At 41.0% G+C, this 22,443-nt stretch overlaps 2 protein-coding genes across 2 annotated transcripts; one reads left to right on the top strand and one right to left on the bottom strand.

Moving 5' to 3' along the window:
* Positions 1 to 14,173: 14,173 nt before the first annotated feature.
* LOC131472125 (phosphatidylinositol transfer protein beta isoform-like) lies at positions 14,174 to 16,808 on the bottom strand. The gene is made up of 2 exons (XM_058648999.1): positions 15,715 to 16,808; positions 14,174 to 15,065 (listed from the first exon to the last, which is right to left on the bottom strand). The coding sequence occupies exon 1, from the start codon at positions 16,543 to 16,545 to the stop codon at positions 15,727 to 15,729; it is 819 nt and encodes a 272-aa protein (XP_058504982.1). The 5' UTR covers positions 16,546 to 16,808; the 3' UTR covers positions 14,174 to 15,065; positions 15,715 to 15,726.
* LOC131472126 (aquaporin-1-like) lies at positions 16,783 to 21,217 on the top strand. Its single transcript, XM_058649000.1, has 5 exons — positions 16,783 to 17,012; positions 18,707 to 19,092; positions 19,824 to 19,985; positions 20,140 to 20,220; positions 20,538 to 21,217. The coding sequence occupies exons 2-5, from the start codon at positions 18,730 to 18,732 to the stop codon at positions 20,679 to 20,681; spliced, it is 750 nt and encodes a 249-aa protein (XP_058504983.1). The 5' UTR covers positions 16,783 to 17,012; positions 18,707 to 18,729; the 3' UTR covers positions 20,682 to 21,217.
* Positions 21,218 to 22,443: the final 1,226 nt, after the last annotated feature.

Genomic DNA, 22,443 nt, shown 5'->3' on the forward strand with positions numbered 1-22,443 from the left:
TCAGCACTAGACACTGCTGACTTAATATCGATTGTCATTCACCGCATGTTCTGTGTTCAAGTCTGAACAGGTCAGGGTTCTGATCTGAACTAGAACACGATAATAATCACTGACTGCCCATCCAAATGAGAGTCAGTGCTACACAAGATCAAAAATGGTACAAATCTCAGACATGGTTATCCTCTCTTCTACACATGTAGGGAACATAGTTCATGTTCCTCCTCCTACAATCCTACTGCAGCCCACATATATAGCATAGATGTGGCCACGGATCTTCAGTAGCTCATTGACAGGAAATCAGAAATATGCCAAATCCCTCCACTGACGACCTCCATTACAACTGTACCACCAGTGATGAAGTATTAACTATAGGGAGGAAGAAAAATGGGGATTAAGATATAATCACCCAGAAAGGAACTGTAACATTTATTTAAAGGAGATCCCATATTTTAGCACAATTTAATATAATGTCAAGATGGGTTTTGCATTCTTAGTAACAGCGGTGACCTCACAAGGTCTTGACATTTTTCGATGGCCCCTATCTTTAAACGTGTATGCTGTGAGTGAACATTTGCCATGAAATGATCACCAAATTTCACAAAAAAAAATTCACATGAAGAAATCACAAAGACCATAAACAATAAGTGATTAAGGAAAGAGTGCTTTTCTTTGCTAAGACTTTCTATTTTTTTGTTCAGTAGTTTAACCACTTTTGGAAGATCATGCTTTGGCTCAACACTTTGCAACTCATTCATATGCAGCATTGAATTAAGGGATGTATCGGACTTAACAAACCCTGGAAGCAGACTCAAAAGCACGACTCAACAGCAGTCTCAGTTTGAACAGGTTTCCAAAAAGCACAAGGTAAGAAAAGATACAAACAATACAAAAGAGGTCAAAAGGCAACTAGCAACTGATCTTAAATACGGGCAATGGTGGTTACTGGTTGACAGACAAGATGAACTGGCAACAGACACAGGTGGAGGGATAATGAAAAACAGGTGAAACACATCAGGGTGGGGCAGGTAATCACAGAGGAGGGAAACCTTACAGGAAGCAGACACTGAAATGAGAGGCAAAGGTATTTTTTTTTCAAAATAAAACAGGAAACGACTACGCAGGATGTTTTTAGGAGATTATTTTCTATGCATACCAGTGGTCTGAGAGTTTGGTCTCACTCACATGGATCAATCTCAGAATTGGGGCTTTAGGAATGTGAAATGTCAGGTTAATTCGTATATTCGGGTTCTTTTCTTGTTTTCACATAAATTGAATGCCCTATTTTGGCTGTAGAGCTAGGTTTGTCGGGTTAGACTAGACATACTAGAGACTGTTAAGCCGAGACAAGCTGTCACTGATGCATGTGGGAGACCACACAATGGGACCTGACCTGACCATTCATCATAATACAGAATGAGACATGAGACAACCTGTATAAATAATGGTTACAAAAAAAAAAGAAAAAATGACCAACATGATGAGGAGAAAGGCCAGATCGTTGTCTTCTTCATTCAGCTTCTCCGTTTAGGGGTCGCCATAGCAGATCATCTGCCTCAATCTTACCCTATCCCTTATGTTCTCTTCTGTTACACCATCTGTCCTCACGTCCTCCTTCACATCACTCCCAATGAAAATCTCTGCATCTTCAACTCCATCTCCGTCTTTTGTCTCCAAGCCATACATGATAGCAGATAGGTCTCACTACAGTCTTGTAGACCTTCCCTTTCACTTACGCTGCTATCCTTCTATCACACATCACTCCCGACACTCGTATTCACCCACTCCACCCTACCTGGACTCTTCTTCACCTCTCTTGCTTTGGATGGTTAACCCCAGGTAGGCAGGAATAGATGACACCCAGAAAGAAAAGTGTAAACAAATGATGGTGCCTGAAGTGGTGTGTATGATACTGGGTGTATTGGGTTGCCAGAAGAGGACAGGTTGCACCATCAGTCAATCAAGTCAAAGAGTACTTGAGGTAATTTCATCAATCCTCTTTCACTTTGCTGCTTTGTTTGTTTAGGTCATCACTTTAGCACCTTGTCACTGGTGTGAAAGATCATAGAAGGCAGAAGAAAAAAATGAGCATGCTGTTAATTGTTGTTCACTAGACATACACAGTAAGCTATAAAATTATACATTTTTGTGGCCGATGATGGTCTGATCATGCATTAATTTGCCTTTTTTCTAATCAGGTATAAGGTGTCTAAAATTAGACTTATAACACCAATCTATTTGCTGCATGTAGTGCAGAGGCTCAGTCACTCAAATCCTAAAAATAATATCAGCCTGTACAAGGAACTCTAAATCGGTTTGAAATGCTTTCCACATCCTTCTGGGACATTATCATCTGTTGACAATAATCGGAGGATCTGTTTTGAAACAAGCCAAATAAAGTGTGACACTTATTTTAAGTGCAACAATCCAGGCAGAATTACAGCACATTATCAGCCCTGCAGGACAGCTTCAACCCTGATAGTGACACTCTCCTCTGAGGCGAGCATGCAGCCCCATTACTCTCTCAGCCATGCATGGGGGGGGACGGACGATAACAACAGAAGGGAAAATGAGGCAGGAAACAAAACTAGAATTAACAGATGGAAGAAGCTAAGAAACAGGTGGGGAGCAACCACATTGTCAATGTGAATGGAGACCACACCCTGAATGTCAATGAAACAATGTTTATTACTGGCGAGTAGGTGCTTGTACTGGCCGTTCCACTTGACCTACAATCCAAACAAGTCATTTCCAGTGCTGCTGCTCCAGCGATCAACTCAAAAAGTTGCAAATAAAAGTGTCTGTGCTTATCCAATGAGACGACCTCAGCACGGAGAGCTGTGAGTATTTTAATAACCTGAAGATAAATCTCACTCTTTCCCGTGTTCATGCCTAAGGCACTAAAAGACATATGGGTTCTTAGATGTTTCTATTCATCTGTGGGTGTCTTTTTATGGCCTTGTACTCACTGCTGCAGCTTGGCCTATGGTTCATCACCTGCAGCCACTGAGACCCACAAAGACATAGACAGAGGTTAATTGGGCTCAGATGAACCTTGGCATCCCAGTGCACTCGGCCTGCTGCTCAACCATGACGCAGTCCAAGCCCCAATTTCCATATGAAGGCCTTCAAGGTCTGAGTGGATGTGCAGCATTTTCATTTCTGGCGGATTCTGCAGCACAAGCGGGAGAGGAAGTAGGAAACTAAAATATCCTTTGTTGACACCACATAGGATGTCACTTATGGCGCATTTCCACCGGCTCTACTCTACTCGCCTCGCCTCGCCACGGCATGGTTTAAGTAGCGTTTCCACTAGCCTAGTACCTGGTACCAGGTACCATTTTTAGTACCTGGCGAGGCGAGGCGAGTAGAGCCGGTGGAAATGCGCCATTAGATACATCACAGAAAGAATCCTTGCTAGCCCAGCATGCTCCTGTTTCCTAAGTCAGTACAAATACTGCTCGGGTTGTCGTTTTTACAACAGTGTATTTCCGTGCGAGAAGTACCACGGGAAAAATGTGTACGGGAGCAGGAGACGTGAGCAGTTTAAATTGGCGTAAGTGTGCGGATCAGAACTGTTCTGCAACCAAGGCCACATCCACATTGCTCCATTTTCATTTATGCATCAACTACCTTGGTGTAGAGTTCTGTTTTTCTTTGACAACCATAAGGCTGTTTTTTAGTCAGACTGTCCTCCAATGAAACGTACATATAGGTCGTATGCAGGAATTACGACCTATGTTTATGTTTTCAAAACCAGCGCCCCTAGCGGTTGTATACATAACAGCAACCACTTCCGCCTTAGACGCGGTATCTAGTAGCTTTAATTTTTTTTTTTATTTTTACTACCTAACCCTGTCTTTTTTGCCCAAATCTACCCTCAGTAACATCTGTGCATATTCGAGTTGGAAAATACTAGTAAAAACATACCTTTACGCCGCATTCAGGGGTTAAAAAAAACGACCCACAGTCACGTTTTGAGAAAACGACCTATATGTACGTTTCAGTTGGAGGACAGGTTGCATTTCGTTTGGATCGGCATAAACAGAGAAACAATAAATAGTAGTGCAGTTGCCTGCATTTGCTTCTATTTGGTCCCAAATAAACAATCAGTCATGTACAAAAAAGACCTTGGTTACACTATCATGTTATGATCAGTCTCATACTGTAAAAGAAATCCTTGCTTTTACTTTTCATCAGTGTTGTTTCTTGTTGGCCGTCATTTCTGAAACTAAGAAACAAGAGAATCAGTTTCCTGCCAAAAATGTGCCAAGAAAAACAACAGTTTGAACAGTTGTATTTGTCCAGCAGCAATGACACATTGTACAGATGTGGGTAAGTAAGAATGTTGGCTTTTATCCACCATACGTTTATGCATAATATGATCTGGTTAAATACACAGTAAATATGGGCTATAATTAAATAAACTTTATTCTGTGCCACCCGACCTCTCATTCTGTTTTCTCTTTGTCTGTTCTCCCCATATATTACACAAACACCCCCATCTCTCCCTGCCTCAGTGTCCTTTGATATGTTAAGCTAAGCACCCTATTTATAAATCATTCTGAGAGAAATCATTTGTTATTTGTACATTTGTACAAATAACAAATGCCCCGCGTCTGCTGAGGAAGAGAGAGGGATAGAAAGGAAAAGGAGAGAGAGTCGACGCAAAGAGAGGGAAGGATTTGTCTGATCGGTGGCTCCCTGCGAGGCACGTCACCCAGGTTGAATAGCTGTGCGTATCATTATCTTTACAGAGTACACAGCAGTAATGATATAAGCGTGAGAGGAAAAGAAAGGCACCATTGTGCGGTGAAGTTGAGAGGCAAAAAGCGTGGCTTGTAGGCGAGGAGCCAGTTCTCTGAATCTGCACTGTAGTGTGCACAGGCCAGCCATTCACTGGTACTGCAGTGGGGCAGGAAAAACACATTAGATGCAGTTCTTGTTAAAAAATAAATCAGTCAATGTGCGGCCACACACTAAGAATGTCACTGGTTTGGGTCCTGGTTCAGCTGAGTGCCTTTGTGGAGTTTGCATCTTCTCAACCGTGGACACGTGGGTTCTTTCCGTGTACTCCAGCTTCCTTACCCAGTCCAAAGACATCTAGATTAGGTTAATTGGACAACTGAATGTTTTGTTCCTCTCTATTTGTGAAATAGGAGTGTAAGAATATAATAACAACATCAATTGCAGAGTATGTGTTCAGTAAAAGAAGACCCCAAATCCACAGAGAGCTTGTTTGACCTGGGACAAGCCTGGTAGCTGAAGCCTTTTGTCTAGATCTACTCTTCAATGTCCAGTGTGTAAGAATTGGTGACATCTCCTGATGAGACTGCGGAGTGCAACACATAGAGGACTCCTTTGCTCACCCTGCCATTCCCCATGTGTGCCAGGGCCTTCACCCATGACATCCACCTTCATTGGTTTGCAGCACACTCTGCATCTGTTCAAGTGATTGTCCTTGGGAAATTCACAAACTTTGAAGGATTTCAAGGACCTGTGGGAACCCATCAAGGACGCATTCAATTGCCAGGTATGAAAGGTCATTTTCAGCACTATCCACATGCGATCAGATCACTGGAGACGGATGCTAAAAGGATAATGTCCCAGCATGCACCTTTCTGACATCACTTCACAGAATGACCCATAAGAAACACACATGCCATACACATTTTTCATTGGTTCAAATGCTTTAAGCAACCCATGTTTAAGTTTCCTGACCAAGTACTGAGGTGAGGAGAAAAAGGAACAAGCTTTCTGTGTCATAAATGAGACAAACACTGGTGACTCATGAGCCATGGGGCAGTGAATTCATTGTCTAATGCAGCAGTTGTGCACATGTGTCAATGAAGTGTAGTCATAACAAAACAATTTCACTGAAGCAAAAGCAAGGCATACAGTGCGGCTAATGCCCTGGAGGATACAGTAAAATGAAGCAGAATGAGAATAGTGGGGGAAAAGAGAGAGGAGGCTATTGTGTGGGCGCTCACACTATAAAGAAAAGGTCAGATTATTTTCTATACAGTAGACAACAGAAGCCAAGTGATGCAAACAGAAGACATATTTCTATTTATGTGCTTGATGCTCTTTATTTCATTTTGTGTGGTTAGCACATGACATTGACAGGCCATTCTTGTTAAATGAACAAAAAAACAAATAATATCACATCGTGATTGCAACTTTCTATTTTTGTCAGAGGTTCTCACACAAAGTGACGACCATGAATTTAGGAAACTAGTAACTAATGTCCAAACGTCTAATGTTGTCGTTTAATGTTTTGGCAGCACATAACAGCTTCAAACTAAAACAGATGTTTTGTTTTTTTTGTTTTTTTAATTAAAACACATAGACATAAATATACTATCAATTTGTTCAAATTCACACTCGCCCTAACCAGTATGGTGACCAGCACCCGATCGTATCTACTTCTCATTATTAAAGATATTGACTTGTTGTTCGATTGACTGACTGATTGATTGTTTGACTCACAACACTGAACAACAGCCTCCATTTTCAACCATCCATCCAACCAATTAACCAATCGACCTGTCAGCAAACCACCCATTCCAACCAGCAAGCCAACTAACCTGTCAACAGACAACCCAAACCAATTAGCCAGCCAATCAACCAACCGACCTCTCATTCTCTCTTTTCCCAGCTCTGAAACACATGTAGCAGAACGGATCTCCGCTTGTCTGACCGACATCTCTCAGTGGATGTCTGACCATCACCTGAAACTCAATCTCGACAAGACCGAGTTTCTTTTTCTCCCAGGAAAGGGCTCTCCGACCACAGACCTGACCATCACCCTTGACAACTCTGTGGTTGCTCCTTCTCATACCGCAAGGAACCTGGGTGTGACACTTGATGACCATCTCTCCCTCACTGCCAACATTGCTGCAACAGCTCCATCTTGCAGATACATGTTGCACAACATCAGGAGGATACGGCCTCTTCTAACCCAGAAGGCGGCACAGGTTCTGGTCCAGGCTCTTGTCATCTCACGCTTGGACTACTGCAACTCCCTCCTGGCTGGTCTCCCTGCGTGTGCCATACGACCTCTGCAACTCATCCAGAATGCAGCAGCTCGACTGGTCTTCAACTTACCAAAAGTCTCCCACACTACACCGCCCACTCCGCTCTGCATCGGCAAACCGGCTTGCTGCCCCCTCACTGAGTGGATCGCAGAGGCATTCACAGATTCACTGTCCTAGCTCCCAAATGGTGGAACGAGCTCCCCATCGACATCCGGACAGCAGAAAGCCACCACATCTTCCGCCGGCGATTAAAAACACATTTCTTCCGACTCCACCTCGACTAAGACGACAACAAAAAATAAAAAATAAATAAAAATAATCACTTACTTATACATCGCACTTATGACTAGCACGTTTATAGTTTGGCTTACTTGAAGCTCTTACTTACTTCTAGCTCTTGTTTGTACCCAAATGTTTAAATGCACTTATTGTAAGTCGCTTTGGATAAAAGTGTCTGCTAAATGACATGTAATGTAACTAACTCCCCAAACCAACCGTCCATCCAAATACCAGCTAACTGGCTAAAATCAATCAATCCATCCACCCCCCATCCATACATCCCACCAACCAACCATCCATCCATCCAACTCATTCTCTCTATGAATAACACTTACCACTCCCCCATCCAAGCACTAAGTACGATCTAAATAAAGAGTTCAATAAAGTCAGGGACTCGGGAAACACTATCAAAAGTCTCATAAAATGTTCAGTGAGGAAACACCAGAGGTAGGGGAGGATTTAAAAATTCAGAAGGAATTACAGTACATAGAAGACAATAAACAGGAATAATAAAAAAGTAAAGAGAGGAAAAAACACATTAAAAAAACAGATGTACTGAAGTGAGTGAAACCTGAACTGATGGGTGAGGTACTAAAAGGGAAACAAAGACGGAGACAAAGTAAAGATTATACGCTAATAAAATACTTAGAGCGATGACAAATGGAGAAGTGAATAAACTCAGAAATAAAAGCGATGTCTTTCATCTGATGTTAGTTTGATTTTGTTACTCCAGAAGGGTATTTAAAGCAAGGCTAATAAAAAAGAGAAATAACACATTCTCCCACCACAAATGAAATGTTTAATTCAAAAGCAGTAAAACTCCCTCCCTCAGACTTTAATACACGCAGGGATTTTTTTTTTCCTGCCATATGGTTTGGTCATTTGGTGAAAGATATTCCTGTGAAAAAGCAGACATCTCTGTTTGTGAACTTCTTTCTGTCTGATCAACTTCAAACTCATGTGTACTGCTGAGGATTTTTCATTTCAAGGCCATTTTACGGTTTATGTGAAGTTCTTCTTTAGTACCAAACAATGTCCTCATGTTGACTCTTGCTCGACTCAAGTGACAGATCAATGTTGTTTTTTCACAACAATCAGTTCAAAGTCTGATATGGTGAGACAATCGAAGCAGTAGTGGTTGCTGGTCTTTGAAACTCATTTCAGGCACAGTTTTTTTTTTTTATTACATCACAGGCAGCTTTCTCTTCTCATACTCATCTTAAATACATGCACATATTTTAGCAGGGCATAAGCAACCCTGTTCTTTCTTTAACAGGATCATCCATCTGACCCACAGGCCGCCTCATCTATTTTTTTCTCAGGCTGGAGACATACTATAAGATTAGAAGGCCATTTTCTATCATGACATTTGGAAGTGAGATCTGATCTGAGGCTTTGGCTGGGGTTGATGCTCTGAAAAGTTGATCTGCTGCTGGTGTGGGACAGAGTTACAGATTTGGGCTAGGCATGCTGACCAGAGCTGCAGCAAAATAAAATAAAACACTGATGTTTTTCGAGTACTAGACAGCACAGAAAAAAACGTGTTAGTTTAATAATCTAAAGCAGTGTTTCCCAAACTTTTCCAAACTATGGGGACCCACTTTTTAAAGATGACTCAAGTAATATAATCCAGCCACTTCCAAGAGATATGTTTGATAAATTAATTACATCTTCATTATATACACATTATTTAATACAAATGAAACAAAGGGCTTTTGGTGACCCAAAATAAATCTCCTGTGACCCACCTGTGAGTCCCAACCTAGTCTTTGGGAACCACTGAACTAAGGTATGAGTGCAAAACAGCAGATATAAACAGCCATTACTTTCAAGTTGTTTTGGTTCAGTATGCTGTTTTTGTTTTGCACTGATTATTTTATTGATTAATCGATTAGTCATGTGGTCCATAAACTGCAAAAAATAATCTTTCAAAAATGTCGATCTGTGTTTCCCAACCATCAAATTGACAATTTCCTCAAATGTTAAGTCCCCTGAAACACTTGAAACTGCTCTAGACCAGCAGCTCAATGTGCAACCCTGTAACATCAGTGTGAACAATATACAATACAGATCAGATTTGCAATGCACTTTTGGGACGTATAGTCATTTTATACCAACAAACCATCCTAATGTTACACACTGGATCTTAAAAATGCATCACACAGCACTTTGCAGTTGCCATTTACAGTATTTAACTGCATATAACATTAAATTTGTCAAAAAAAAAAAAAACATTCTGGATTATGGCTTTGATTTGGTTCATCATTAATTTGCTGCATGGTAAATTCCCCACTGGGCGAAGGTCTTCAGTATATGAGCTGAGCTTGGAAGCAGTTTCATGCCTCTCAGTCTTGGAATAAAATGTACTCTGAAAATAAATTGCTCTGAATGTCTGAGTTAAGTATCCTTGGCTCGTCCTTGCTCATAACATCCAACAATGTCCTGACTACCTCAACAAAATGCTGATGCCCACATTTCAGAGTCAAGTACTGTATGTCTGACACTGTTAATTACATTATCTGTCTCTCCCTCCTGTCAGTTCCTTATCTAGTCCTGCTGTATTAAATTCAAATTTACATTAGTGCGGGGAAAGAAAATCCAGTGCTTTAGCTGTCTTATTTAAGTGTACTGACACATGTCTCCTCTTGACAGCTCATATTATGTGTGAATCAGATTGATATCGTTCACAAATGTTGTCTTTCTTAACACTTTAGGAAATACTTACTGTACTTACACTTTACTTATAATATGAAAAAACGTGGAGTTTCTTTAGCAGTGGAAAACAATATCAGGGTCAGTTTGCAATTTGACCGTGTAAGTGAGGAAATCGAGTTGCACAAGCTGGGGTTTTCTCTTTAAGTGGGAGGCGCTTGTAATCAGTGTCTGGGTTTATTAGGGTGAGATGAGCCAGTGATGAATCACCGATCACAATAAGCTGGGCGGTCGGGTTGAGCTTTGGCATTTTGATTACATCACGATATTGACATTCAAGTAATACATTGAAGACTGGTCTGATTTTTTATAAAGGATCGAAGATGACTCATGCACAGAGAAAATTAGGAAAGGATGTCAGCCAGAAGCAGTGGGTTTGCTAAACTTTGAAGCTCCAGTGTGTAACTTTGGTCGCAGCCCCTGAAGATTTCCTCATGGCGCGTTCCATTTGTAGAAAATCCCCCCTGAACTGTGAGTTCCAATTTGGAAACTTGGAGAAACCTCACCAATCCTGACATGCGATTCCAAGATGGCTGCCACCAAACACACTCGTAAAAAAAAACTTTCCCAACACGATCTTTATGTTACTAAAAACTGTTCCAGAAACACAGCTTCATTTCAAGAAATGTCTTCATCCACACATCAACCCGATTGGTCAATGTTTGGCGAAGTTAAAGGGCACTTCCTGTTTCAGTCGACCTACTTCCTGTGTGCAGGTCATGTCTTGCAGATGTGTTAAGGGCTGGCCCTTGGTACCATATATGAATTTTAGAGCCGTTTGGTCAACATATGAGCAAGGAACAGGGCACTTCCTGTTTCAGTCGACCTACTTCCTGTGTGCAGGTCATATCTTGCAGATGTGTTAAGGGCGGGCCCTTGGTACCATATATGCATGTTGGAGCTGATTGGTCAACGTATGGGCAAGGAACAGGGCACTTCCTGTTTTGGGAGACCTACTTTCCCAATACAATCTTCATGTTACTAAAAACTGTTCCAGAAACACAGCTTAATTTCAAGAAATGTCTTCATCCACACATCAACCCGATTGGTCAATGTTTGGCAAAGTTAAAGGGCACTTCCTGTTTCAGTTGACCTACTTCCTGTGTGCAGGTCATGTCTTGCAGATGTGTTAACGGTACCATATATGAATTTTAGAGTCGATTGGTCAACATATGGGCAAGGAACAGGGCACTTCCTGTTTTGGGCGACCTACTTTCCCAATACGATCGTTATGTTACTAAAAACTGTTCCATAAACACAGCTTCATTTCAAGAAATGTCTTCATCCACACGTCAACCCGATTTGTCAATGTTTGGCAAATTTAAAGGGAACTTCCTTTTTCAGTCGACCTACTTCCTCTGTGCAGGTCATGTCTTGCAGATGTGTTAAGGGCGGGCCCTTGGTACCATATATGAATTTTGGAGCCGATTGGTCAACGTATGGGCAAGGAACAGGGCACTTCCTGATCTTTATGTTACGAAAAAAGGTTCCATAAACACAGCTTTATGGAACTGTGCTTATGGAACTTAAACACTTTCATTTCAAGAAATGTTTTTCTTCTCATACATCCCTGTAGCAGCAAGATGCATTAAAACCAATGGAAGCTCAGCTTCAATTGATCTCTATGAAAAGACTAAGCACTGAATTTGCATTGGTCCAGGCGTGTGAAAGGAGGAACCCACAACACCCTGATGGCACTACTTACACATGAGAGAAAGAGAAAAAAGGAATTGGAAAATTCATGCGTTTTCATTCAGAGTGATTACATTTCCATTTAATTGTGTTGGTGACATAATTATAAAAGTGGCTGATGACTTCCATTGGGTATGATTTGATTTGGGGTTTGGAATAGCAGGTGGGTGTGCATATTTTACACACTTTATATTCAGGAGTAGATTACAGGTGTCTGACTCGGATGCTTTACCAAGTTTGGGAACAATCTGCAGCCAAACAACACTCACCATGCTTTGAGAAAACAAAGAGACACACGGTATACAGAAGGATACTTGGCATAATGGTGTATGAGATTCCAAATGGCACGTTGTGTGAGCCAAAGCTTTAACAAACAATGGACAGCTAAATAATAGCATCATAAAGATCCAGCTGCTCTGGGATAAAACTAATGACCACAATGAATTTAATGCTTATTTTAAATGCTTTAATGAAACCTTAATAGCCTTCGGAGCAGTCAGAATTCTAAGTGGCAAGGATTCAACAATGCACCGAAAACATTTATTAAGGAAGCCCGCACGGCTATGCTGACTGAGTGGGTAAGAAAAAAAACAACTAAAAAAAAGCTAATGAAATTAAGTGCATTGAAGTTTGATTTAAAAAAAAATGTTTACCATGTAATAAACCAGTCAGAATAGCATCACTCATTACTTATTAAAAGCCAGTCTGTCTTTTAGTAAAGTGAAAGTGCATGATAAAACATCTACGTCTGTGTCAAGCGCCTGCCTATATAGGCATACATTCTTATAATGCAACCTTAAAGTCAGTTAAGTGTCGTTTATGAGGTAATAATATGTAGTCGGCACTCCGTGAGCTGTGAGCGCGCCCCCCCTGTGCCGAGAACCAACCTGAAACATGGTCGCCAGCAGGAACACAAGGAAAATCAGATTTCAGCCAAAGCCTTTTTCTGGCTTGAAACTAAGGTGATAATGTATGTTATGAATTGTTTCTACTGTATATAAATTCAAATGAACATATCCTGACCATTTCCTTTGTTCCTATATTACTGCCTTCTCTTCAACTTCTTGCATTCTCCTTGCCACCATTTGCTATTTCCCATATCCCTGCTTATCAGTTGGATTTCCCTGTCCAATCCTCCTAACTGCATCTGCATGAGAGACTTTTACTTAAGCTCTTATCTGCTGAACTGGTATAGCCATTTCTTGCTTCACTGCTTCATAGCCCCTGTATGTGTTCACTCCTACAATTACAGCACTTTGGTTTTATACCTGAGTCACGCTTTCCATTCTTCCACACTTTCTTGTTTCCTTTGCCACATCTTAGCTTTATGTACACAAACCCCTGGAAAGTAAAACAGACCCGTGGTTTTTGAAACAAATGATCTCATGTGGTATTTTATTACACCATCATAAAGAGGTTTTGGGATATCCTCCATCTTAAATTTAACCAGCACTTTATCAGGCTTTTCTCTGCTCCCCTCATCAGTCTTTGTTACACAAGTGTTTTTCTAGTGCCTCCATGTTGATAGTGGAACAGGGGAATGTTACAAGCCCTTTAACCACATAACTCACCTGTTTTGTGACCTGAACTTTTCCAACACTGCAGCTTCTACTCAAGCTAAATCCCATTTAATTTGAGTGTCACACTGGCAATGGGCTTCCCTTCATGTGTTGCAGTTGAAGACCTTCTGAGGCAGCAAAGGCTGGACAATTGAAAGAAAAAGGGAAAATGTAAAGATGATTGAAGTTTGGCAAATGTAGATCAAATCTAGTTGGAGTAAACCCACTTGTCCTCATGTACAATGACACAATGGTGTCATGTCATGCTGGTGCATATGTCAATGTCAATGTTCCTGCAGTTCCTGGTTTATCTGTGTTAAGTGTCCAAAAAAGACGGAACAACAACAACAAGTGTCCAAGTTTTAAGTAAGTGTCAAGGGGTGACAGGTAGTGAGACCTGCTATGATGTATGGCTTGGAGGTAGATGGACGGGATTAGAAATGGAAATATTCAAGGAGCACCTCAGGTTGAGAAATAAAGTAAGAGAGGCAAGGCTGAATTAAAGTTTGATTTAAACCCATAGAGTTGTCGGTATTACCAAAGCACTTCCAAGAGCAGTGCTCACGCTGGCTCTGTATTGGGACCTGTTTTTGCCAACAAGACTGAACATCCTCTCACAATCAGCATTCTTGTGGAAGGTAGGGCTGCACGATATTGGGAAAAAAAAAAATGCTGCAGCCTGTTTGACAAAAAGAGCAGAGGAGATCAATAGACAGTGAAAAACTATTTGATATTTGATATGTGAGGCAGGGAGGTGGGTGTATCATCACAGTGGAGCATCAGCCGTCACTCAGTATGTTTACATGCACAGTTTAATCAAGCTAAGGCCGTAGTCTGACTAAGACAGGCAATCGCACTATTTGCCTAGTCTGACTTCAGCTCCATCAGTGGCGCTGTATCTCTCTATAAATTAGTGCGTAGTGAATCACTTTCTTGTTGACCTTTACATCACAGAAAAACAAACAGGAACGGCGACACGGATGTGAGATGGATCATGTACATGCTAATCGTAATATCACAAATTCGATCCAGCATGGCTCTCTGTAGCACCCAGATTTGTACATGTAATTGGGATTGTAACAGTTGTTTTCCACGCCATTGTTAGATAGTTGATATATCAATGTGTACGTTTCTTTCTCCATTCACTGTTGGGAACCAGAATTTAAGGGGAAGGTTCAGGGTATAATGATAAAACCATATATTTGTTGTACAATAACACCAAATACTGCAGCAATGACAGAATGTAATTACAGGTACGGTGCAATCTCAGTAAGACAAATGTCAGTAAGTATGTGTATATAGTTTATAAGCACAGACAAAGGAACAAATACTGCAAAGTGTCCAATGTACAGAACCACACTTCAGTTCATATGGAAGCACACTAAGAACATTTGATCTCCTTCTCCCTGAACTGCTGCCTCCAGCCTCTGGAAAAGTGTGTCCACATTGTGTGCACTACATTGCCTCCTTACGGGGTTTATTGTTGTTGTTCCTGCAAAAGTAACCAGGGGAAAACGTAGTCGCTTAAGATTTTGACTTTGGAAAAAGGGTTGCTAGAGCTCGCCAAAAAAACACCACAATAGAATTTTTAAAAATAACATGTTTCCACCGTACGCCGAACCTGCTTCGCTGTCCTCACCCTGTGTCTTGCATTTTATTCTTTCACCTTTAGAAGCATACATTGCATCTGTTGGTGAGTCCAAAAGTGGGTCTTCCTCCCAGCTTTCACTTTTGCTGATGCCATCTTGTTGTTTGTTCTTTTCGGCCAACAGTACTGCACCTCAACAGCCTGTATGAAACAGAAGGCATCTAAACTGAGGCAAATGCTGTTGCATTATCATTTCTGAAGGAAACACTGAGACCTACATGGTCAAAGTAGACTAATCACAAAAAATAGAACGTGATGTGACAAAAATGTGATTAACTATCACAATTAACCAACCAACAGCCAGAGGACAATCAAACACAGGGAAGAAGAAGTAGAGTTGTGTTTTTCACATGTCAAGAATATAAAAGGGCAGCCCATGGCCTAGTGGAAAGGGAACGTGACTTGTAACCGGAGGGTTACAGATTTGAATCCATGGGGTACCCAATCCCCATTGCTCCCCATTTATTGAGTTAATGGGACACTCTAAATGGGGCAAGACTCCTAGTGCTGGTCCCTTTAGTACAAAGGAGGGTGGAAAGGGGGCGACAAATGTCCCAATACCTTCTAAAACGTCATCTCATACCAATTATTGTTGAAATCTGTTGACCTACAAACATTATAGTTAATTTAAAAGGCTGGACTCTTTGACTTGTGGTTTACACACAAATAAAAACAAAATCCATTGTCATTATCATTTAACAATTACATTGTAATGTAATTCATTTCATTTTATTTTCATATATTTACAAAATCATGTTTTCAGCCAGCCTGCTTCTGGTGTTTGACCTACAGTGATTGGCCTCTAATCGTCTGTTGCATAGGTGCCTCGCACATCTCCCGTCTGAAGCATCTCCCCGAGCTCTCTGCAAGTCTCCTCTTCCATCCGTCTGATGTCCTCCATGGTCAAATCCACCCATTTGTCAATACAGCAGAACAGCTGCCGGTGGAAGTTGGTGAAAAAGCGCTTCGCTTGCCTATGGATCAGATTTTCCACTTTGGTCTGCAGACCCCACCATTTGAACTTGACAGTGACCAGTTTGTATGAGCATATGTGAGGACAGTTTCTCTTTGCCAGATCATTCTTCCACTGAGGGCCGAGAGGTCCTCTGTCCGTCTTGACTGAGTGGAAGAGAGCAGGATCTTCATCCGGCTTGTAGTCTCCAGGAGCTACTTCTCCTTTGTTTGCTATATCTATGGGCACCACCTGCACAGTATCCCACAGGTTCTCTTCCAGATTGTGTACATTGTTTACTGTTCCCATCTCAGGTTTGTGCCATGTCTCAATTTTTATCATAAAGTTGTCCTTCATGTACTCATTCGTCACAATTGTGCGACAGTATGGGTAGGCATTCCAAGCCCTTTCATGAAAGACTAATCCTCCCTCTGGTGCAATAAGCTTCACATAGCTTGGGACTTTACTCTTTAGATAGTATACTTTATGTGTGTATTGTCCCTTCTCTCCATCCTCCTCATAGGGTTCATTCTTCAGTATCTCTATGCCTTCTCCTCCTCCCGTCTCATGCTTGCTGGCCATAGCCACAGAGTACAACTGTCCTACCTGATACTCTTGCACGGAGACTGGCAACACTATGCGGTATTCTTTGATGAGAACCATCTTCATCACTCCAGGCTCCAGCACTGAGGGGTTTACGTCACAACAAAGAAAAAAAAAGTGTGTCGCATTACACACGTATCTATAAATTCAGACATTCACGCGATGTTGGTGTTCAACTGCAAGAGCATGAAAAATGATGATAAAAGGCTGTAAGGTTGAAAGATGAAAGGATGACATCACCTAATTTCAGGAAAGAGTAGTAATGCAACATTAAGGATGCAGTGTTTGAGCGTAGCATTTGCAATACATCATGAATTAAATAATTTATGCAGGGAATTATACCAAATTGTGTTCTACAATAATAAGTACTGCTAAATGTTTTATGCTGAATAGCGTACAGACTGCCAGAAATTCTCAAAAGACGAAGCTCAACCAACCCACCTGCCGCGAAATACCAATCACAACAACTGCAAAGTAGAGAAGGGTTTTAAGAAGTGTTTTAACAGAATCCACTCGTCTTCTCATCTCTTCAGGTAAAAAAAAAACATTCATGGAGAGCACAGATTAAAGGCAATGTAAATGCTGTTGCCCTGGCAACCCATGTACAGAACAAATGATCGGCAACAAATAGCAAGCATGTTCGAAACGTCTCCTGATATGTCCTCGACTCTCACTCGATTAAAATATATTTTTTAATATTTAAATATTATTGCAATTGGTTGCAAAATTCTCCATAGTTAACTTCTTCATTTGTTCAATATCTAACCTTAAAGGGCTATTTCTATGATTATAATACTTTTATTAATATATTTTATTAAATATTCTAACTTTTTTATTATTATTGCTGTCTTACAAAACAATGACTAATATGGTCCAGAATATTCTCCAGCAACAGATTGGCCTATTGACCTAGTAACATAATTTACTTTATTGTCCAACTCGTGAAGGTTAACATCCCCTCTTTTTCAAAGCACTCTTTGTTAATCAGTCTGCATGTACTAGAGGTTTGACCAATAGTGGATGATGGAATAACAAGTTTGAAGAAGGAAAAAAGATGATTGCAAATTTACAGGCTGATCAATAGCCCATTGAAATGTGCTATTGAATAAATGTTAATAGCACATGCAGTAACCAAATTAATTACTAATTAGCATTGCATCTATTACAGCAAAGTGGCAGCAACATGTGTGTTTGCATAATTTATGAGGTTCCTTGAATGCATCGAGCAGCTGGAATAGTATCAAAATAATGGGCCCCAACCGTTCCATTCCTTGGGACCCTTCCCTTGGGGGTTTGGCTGGAGCACTGACACAAGTTTGTTTAAAGGTAGTAGAAAGCTGATGGATCTGAAAGAGTCTGTCAGTGGAATAACCTACTTGATCCTAACTTCACAGTCAAGCACAATTCCTGTCATTTCATGGTGTTGATAAACGGTTGTTTTAGTTTTTAATCATCAGGAGAAAATAATTACCAAAAAATGTGTCTGCATTAATTGACACATAAAAAATGTGATGTTGAAAGGGAATTTGCATCATCACTATATTTTTTTTTTATTATTATTTTGACAGCCCTGTAGAGTTATAGTGCACTGGTCTTGGTCTTGACCCGGTCTTTTGGCATCCTCTTAGAGGAGGTTACACTTCTGACAAGTACACCATCATATTTCATTCATTCTGTCTCTCCTCTCTACAGCTTTGGCCCCATCTCCTTGCATTGCCCCCCTCTCTCTGTATCTCTGATGAAGTGCCTTGTCTGTGTACTAAAGATTTCCCGTTGGATCTCCTCTAAACGCTTCATCTTAATCGGTCTCATAGTCAGACATGTCTGCTTGTTAAATTTCCTTCACACACTCTAATTAAAGCAGGTGATACACTACGACCTGTGACTTGCGCGGCTTCCAGGGTTAGTGAAACAGGGCCTGAAAATAGTGCCAAATTGGTAGCTTGCTCTGACATACAGATGTTTACATAAGCATGCTTGTTTGTGGTGCAAAATGTGTTAGTTTTGTGACCCTGGCTCTCTTGCGGTACTACTTTTCTCCGCTCGCAACCCGGGGAGAGATCTCTGAACTGGAGACTTGTTAAATGATTTGACAGTGTTGCATCTACCCTACTACTGGTGTCTATGTCATATAACTTCATGCCCAAAAATCCGTACTATCCCTTTAATTCTATTGCGGACCACTCTTTTTGATTTCTCATTAATACAATGTGGGCCTCTCTTTCAGGTTCTTAAAAGCCCACCACCATTATGACAGAGATAACGAGCAAAAGGTTCTGGAGAGCCGTTCTGGCTGAACTGATTGGCACGATTGTTATCGTTTTCGGTGGCATTGCCGCAGCCATTGGGAACACAAACAACAGCAGTCCAGATCAGGAGATAAAGGTGTCTCTGGCCTTCGGTTTGGGCATCGCCACAGTCGTCCAGAGTTTGGGCCACATCAGTGGAGCCCACCTGAATCCTGCAGTTACCGTTGGGATGCTTGCCAGCTGCCAGATCAGTATATTCAAAGCCATTATGTATGTAATTGCACAGATGCTGGGTTCAACCCTGGCCTGTCTTTCTCTGTATGTAGCACGTCCCAATACCACCGAAGCACTGGGGCTCAACACTGTAAGTAAAACCTTTCATATTGTTGCTGTTGATAGAACATGTGATATTATGTGCTTTGAGAGTGGTTGCTCCAAGATATCCCACTTTGCCAAGAAACATGATCCACTGCAATATCGTGCAGCGGTACGTTAAGTTCCAACTGAGTCTTGAGTCAACCTCAGACTAAGGATACATCCATACTAGGTTTTTATGTGCAAACAGTGTTTCAAGAGAACGATGATCTGCTTTCTGGCATAACCTGATTGTTGAGGTGCACTGAGCAATCGTGTGCCACTGCAAACAGGAAGCTGATTCTCTCTTCTGCAGTGGTTATAGTTTCATTAAGTGCTACTAATGAAAAACAGCACTGGTGAAAAGTCATGCGAGTATTTGTGTAATTACATTTTCTCCATTTTTGCCAACCCAGACTAAAGTGCTGCTGGGGAGTTCATTCATTTTCTACCACTTTGACCTCCACATGAGGGTTGTCGCGGGTCCCGAGCCAATCTCAGGCTTGGTCTAAAACATGAAGAGCAGTTGGTCCCCAGGACTAGGATTAAATTCTTACTTCTAGTCCTACTCTAAAGCTTAAAAAAAATTACATCTGACTGTAGTGAAACTGTTGTAATGCCACATTGGTGTCAGACATCCAGGGCAATGCTATTGGCTGCTAAGTGGGAAGTGGTCATGAGAAGAAGCCATCCATCTAAGTGACAAAGAGTAATACACTTGTTTTTGGATTCCTTTCACAGATCAATGGTGTCACTCTCAGCCAAGCCTTGGGCATTGAGCTCCTAACAACGTTCCAGCTGGTGCTGTGTATCCTTGCAGTCACTGATAAAAAGCGGTGTGATATCACTGGTTCGGCACCCTTGGCCATTGGTCTCTCAGTCTGCCTTGGACATTTGGCGATTGTAAGTTGCACCTCAGTACATTTGAGGAGCAGAAAACATGATGGTGCCCTCTGAGTGTTTATTATTGTTTAAGATCATGTCATTCACCTGATTCCGTCTCTGTTATGACATGTAGCTGAAGATATTCTCTTGTGATGTCTGTTGTTGATTTCAGATCAGTTACACAGGCTGTGGAATCAATCCTGCACGTTCCTTTGGTCCGGCTTTAATACTAAACAATTTTGAAAACCACTGGGTAAGTCAGACAAGCCCTTTACGCATTGATAAGTCAGCTGAAACTAGAGAGAGCAACCAAAGAGTGCAAACATTAAACATGCTCAGTTGCCCATTGGGTCAATACACTCTATCTTGCAAGATTGAAGAACAATTGTTTAAAATAAAAACTGAATATGGGTTTATATCACCACTAAAACCCCATTTGAAAAATTGCTAAAAGTATTCACATCAAAAGGTTTACCTTTTCAACCATATGGAGAGTTTTTCATTGATGACAATGGATTACACATGTTAACCAAGACTGATCCAAAGATTGATCTTTGTTTCTCAATACAGGTTTACTGGGTTGGGCCGATCACTGGAGGCATAGGAGCAGCTCTCATGTACGATTTTCTGCTCAGTCCTAAATGTAATAGTTGCTTTAGTTGCATGAGAGCACTGGTCGGGGACAATGCAAATGCTGAAAATGCCTCTGTGTAAATGACCTCAAAATAGTTCTGTGCAAATTCAACTACTTAGTGACACTCGAAGACCGACTGGAACTTTTTCTGCCATGTCTTTTTTCCACGGAAGACGAACGGAACACTTGCCTGCGTTTGGTCTGTATTGGTTACCATGTCAAGGTGGATCATGCATGGATTAAAGGCAACAGTCTGAGTAATCGGCATTCCCAGCTGCAGTATGTGCGGAAATGCAAATTGTCTAGTTAATATTATTATCAATAAATGGACAATCTCCTACATCACTAGCATTTGAGATACAGAGGGAGAGGAGCCAAAGCAGGTAGACATCATTATAATGCCAACTGCCATAAGATACCAGTGGATGTGAAGGTCTGATCTGCATGCCCTCAATGGCCAGCAAGTCAATTGGCTCCAAGTCAGGCTTAGAACCCTATGTTTTCCCTCCGATTTTACCAACCTCCCAACTAAGCAAGGAATAAATTAGAATTGGATGATACAACCTGTTATAGGTTTAGTTTTACATGTCAGCGCTCCTGTAAATGACTCTTGACTTCACTACTTGCACTAAAGTCCTTGTACCTTAAAATAAAATGTGGATTGTGAACCCAGGTCAGTTACTGTCTCTTTTATACAAAATGTCACTCAAACGTTGATGTTGTGGGAAATTTTACCTACTTGAAGAGTCAAATAAATGTATTTCCAACCAAATAAAAGAGATATTATTATGTAATATAATATGGAGATAATAAGACCATTGCAATTGGTACAATTTTTAATTTATATAACATTTGCAACAACTCACTAATGGTTTTATTGCAACTACAACAATGGATCAACATATGGCACCAATTGGAATCAAACAAAGGGATTCTGAAATGAAATTCCCTGTAAGCTGTCATTTGCTTTTAACCATTTGTGTGCGAAACACACTAATAGCCAATCTCAGTGATGCTTAGTAACCATGAATAGAAAGCAGATGGCAAACCCCTGTGAAATAGCAAGTAATAACCCATGTTTCCATTATGGTACAGTTCAGTTTGGTACGGTACGGTTTGAAACGGTAAAACCCTAGGTCAGGCTCAAGTTGCATGACGTACTGTTGCACCGACAACGACATCAGGTGCGACACAACAGACAACAAAAGATGGACAACAACAGAACAGCTAGTTTTTTTCTGCTTGGTTTGTAGCTGTTTCAACAAGACATCAAATATGAAAATAGACTGCCGCCATTGAAGAAACACTATTATTTTGGTACGGTTCCTAATGGAAACGCAAAAGAATATGTACTTGACCTAATCATTACCCTCTTTCATGTGCATGTGAGCACAGTGTGCAGCATGAATTTTAAATCCCTAACCTCAACCATAACCACAATTCAAATATTAGCGTTAAACTCATAACCAGTTTCTAAGACATTAGGTTTTAACTCATTAGGACCAGATTTTGGTCTGCCTGAGGACCACTAACACAGTAAACACACACACAAACACACATTTATACTGCTCTTCTGCATTGTCTTCCATTTAGTTGGACACAAACCTTATCCTGATACCAGAAAAAGGTTCTAAAACACACCAGACACACACCAGAGCTCCTTGTTTAACCCTATGGTCAATTCCGAGAGTCCAGTTAACCTCTGTGAACTGGAGAAAACCCATGTGCCCATGGGTAGAACTCCACACAGAAAGGCCTTCAATCGGACCGGGTTGCGAACCAACTGTTCTAGAAATACAGATGCTTATAAAAGGACTGTTTTATCTGTAAACCAACTATCGT

Source organism: Solea solea, chromosome 14 (genome assembly GCF_958295425.1).
Source record: "Solea solea chromosome 14, fSolSol10.1, whole genome shotgun sequence".
NCBI classification, from domain to species: Eukaryota; Metazoa; Chordata; class Actinopteri; order Pleuronectiformes; family Soleidae; genus Solea; species Solea solea.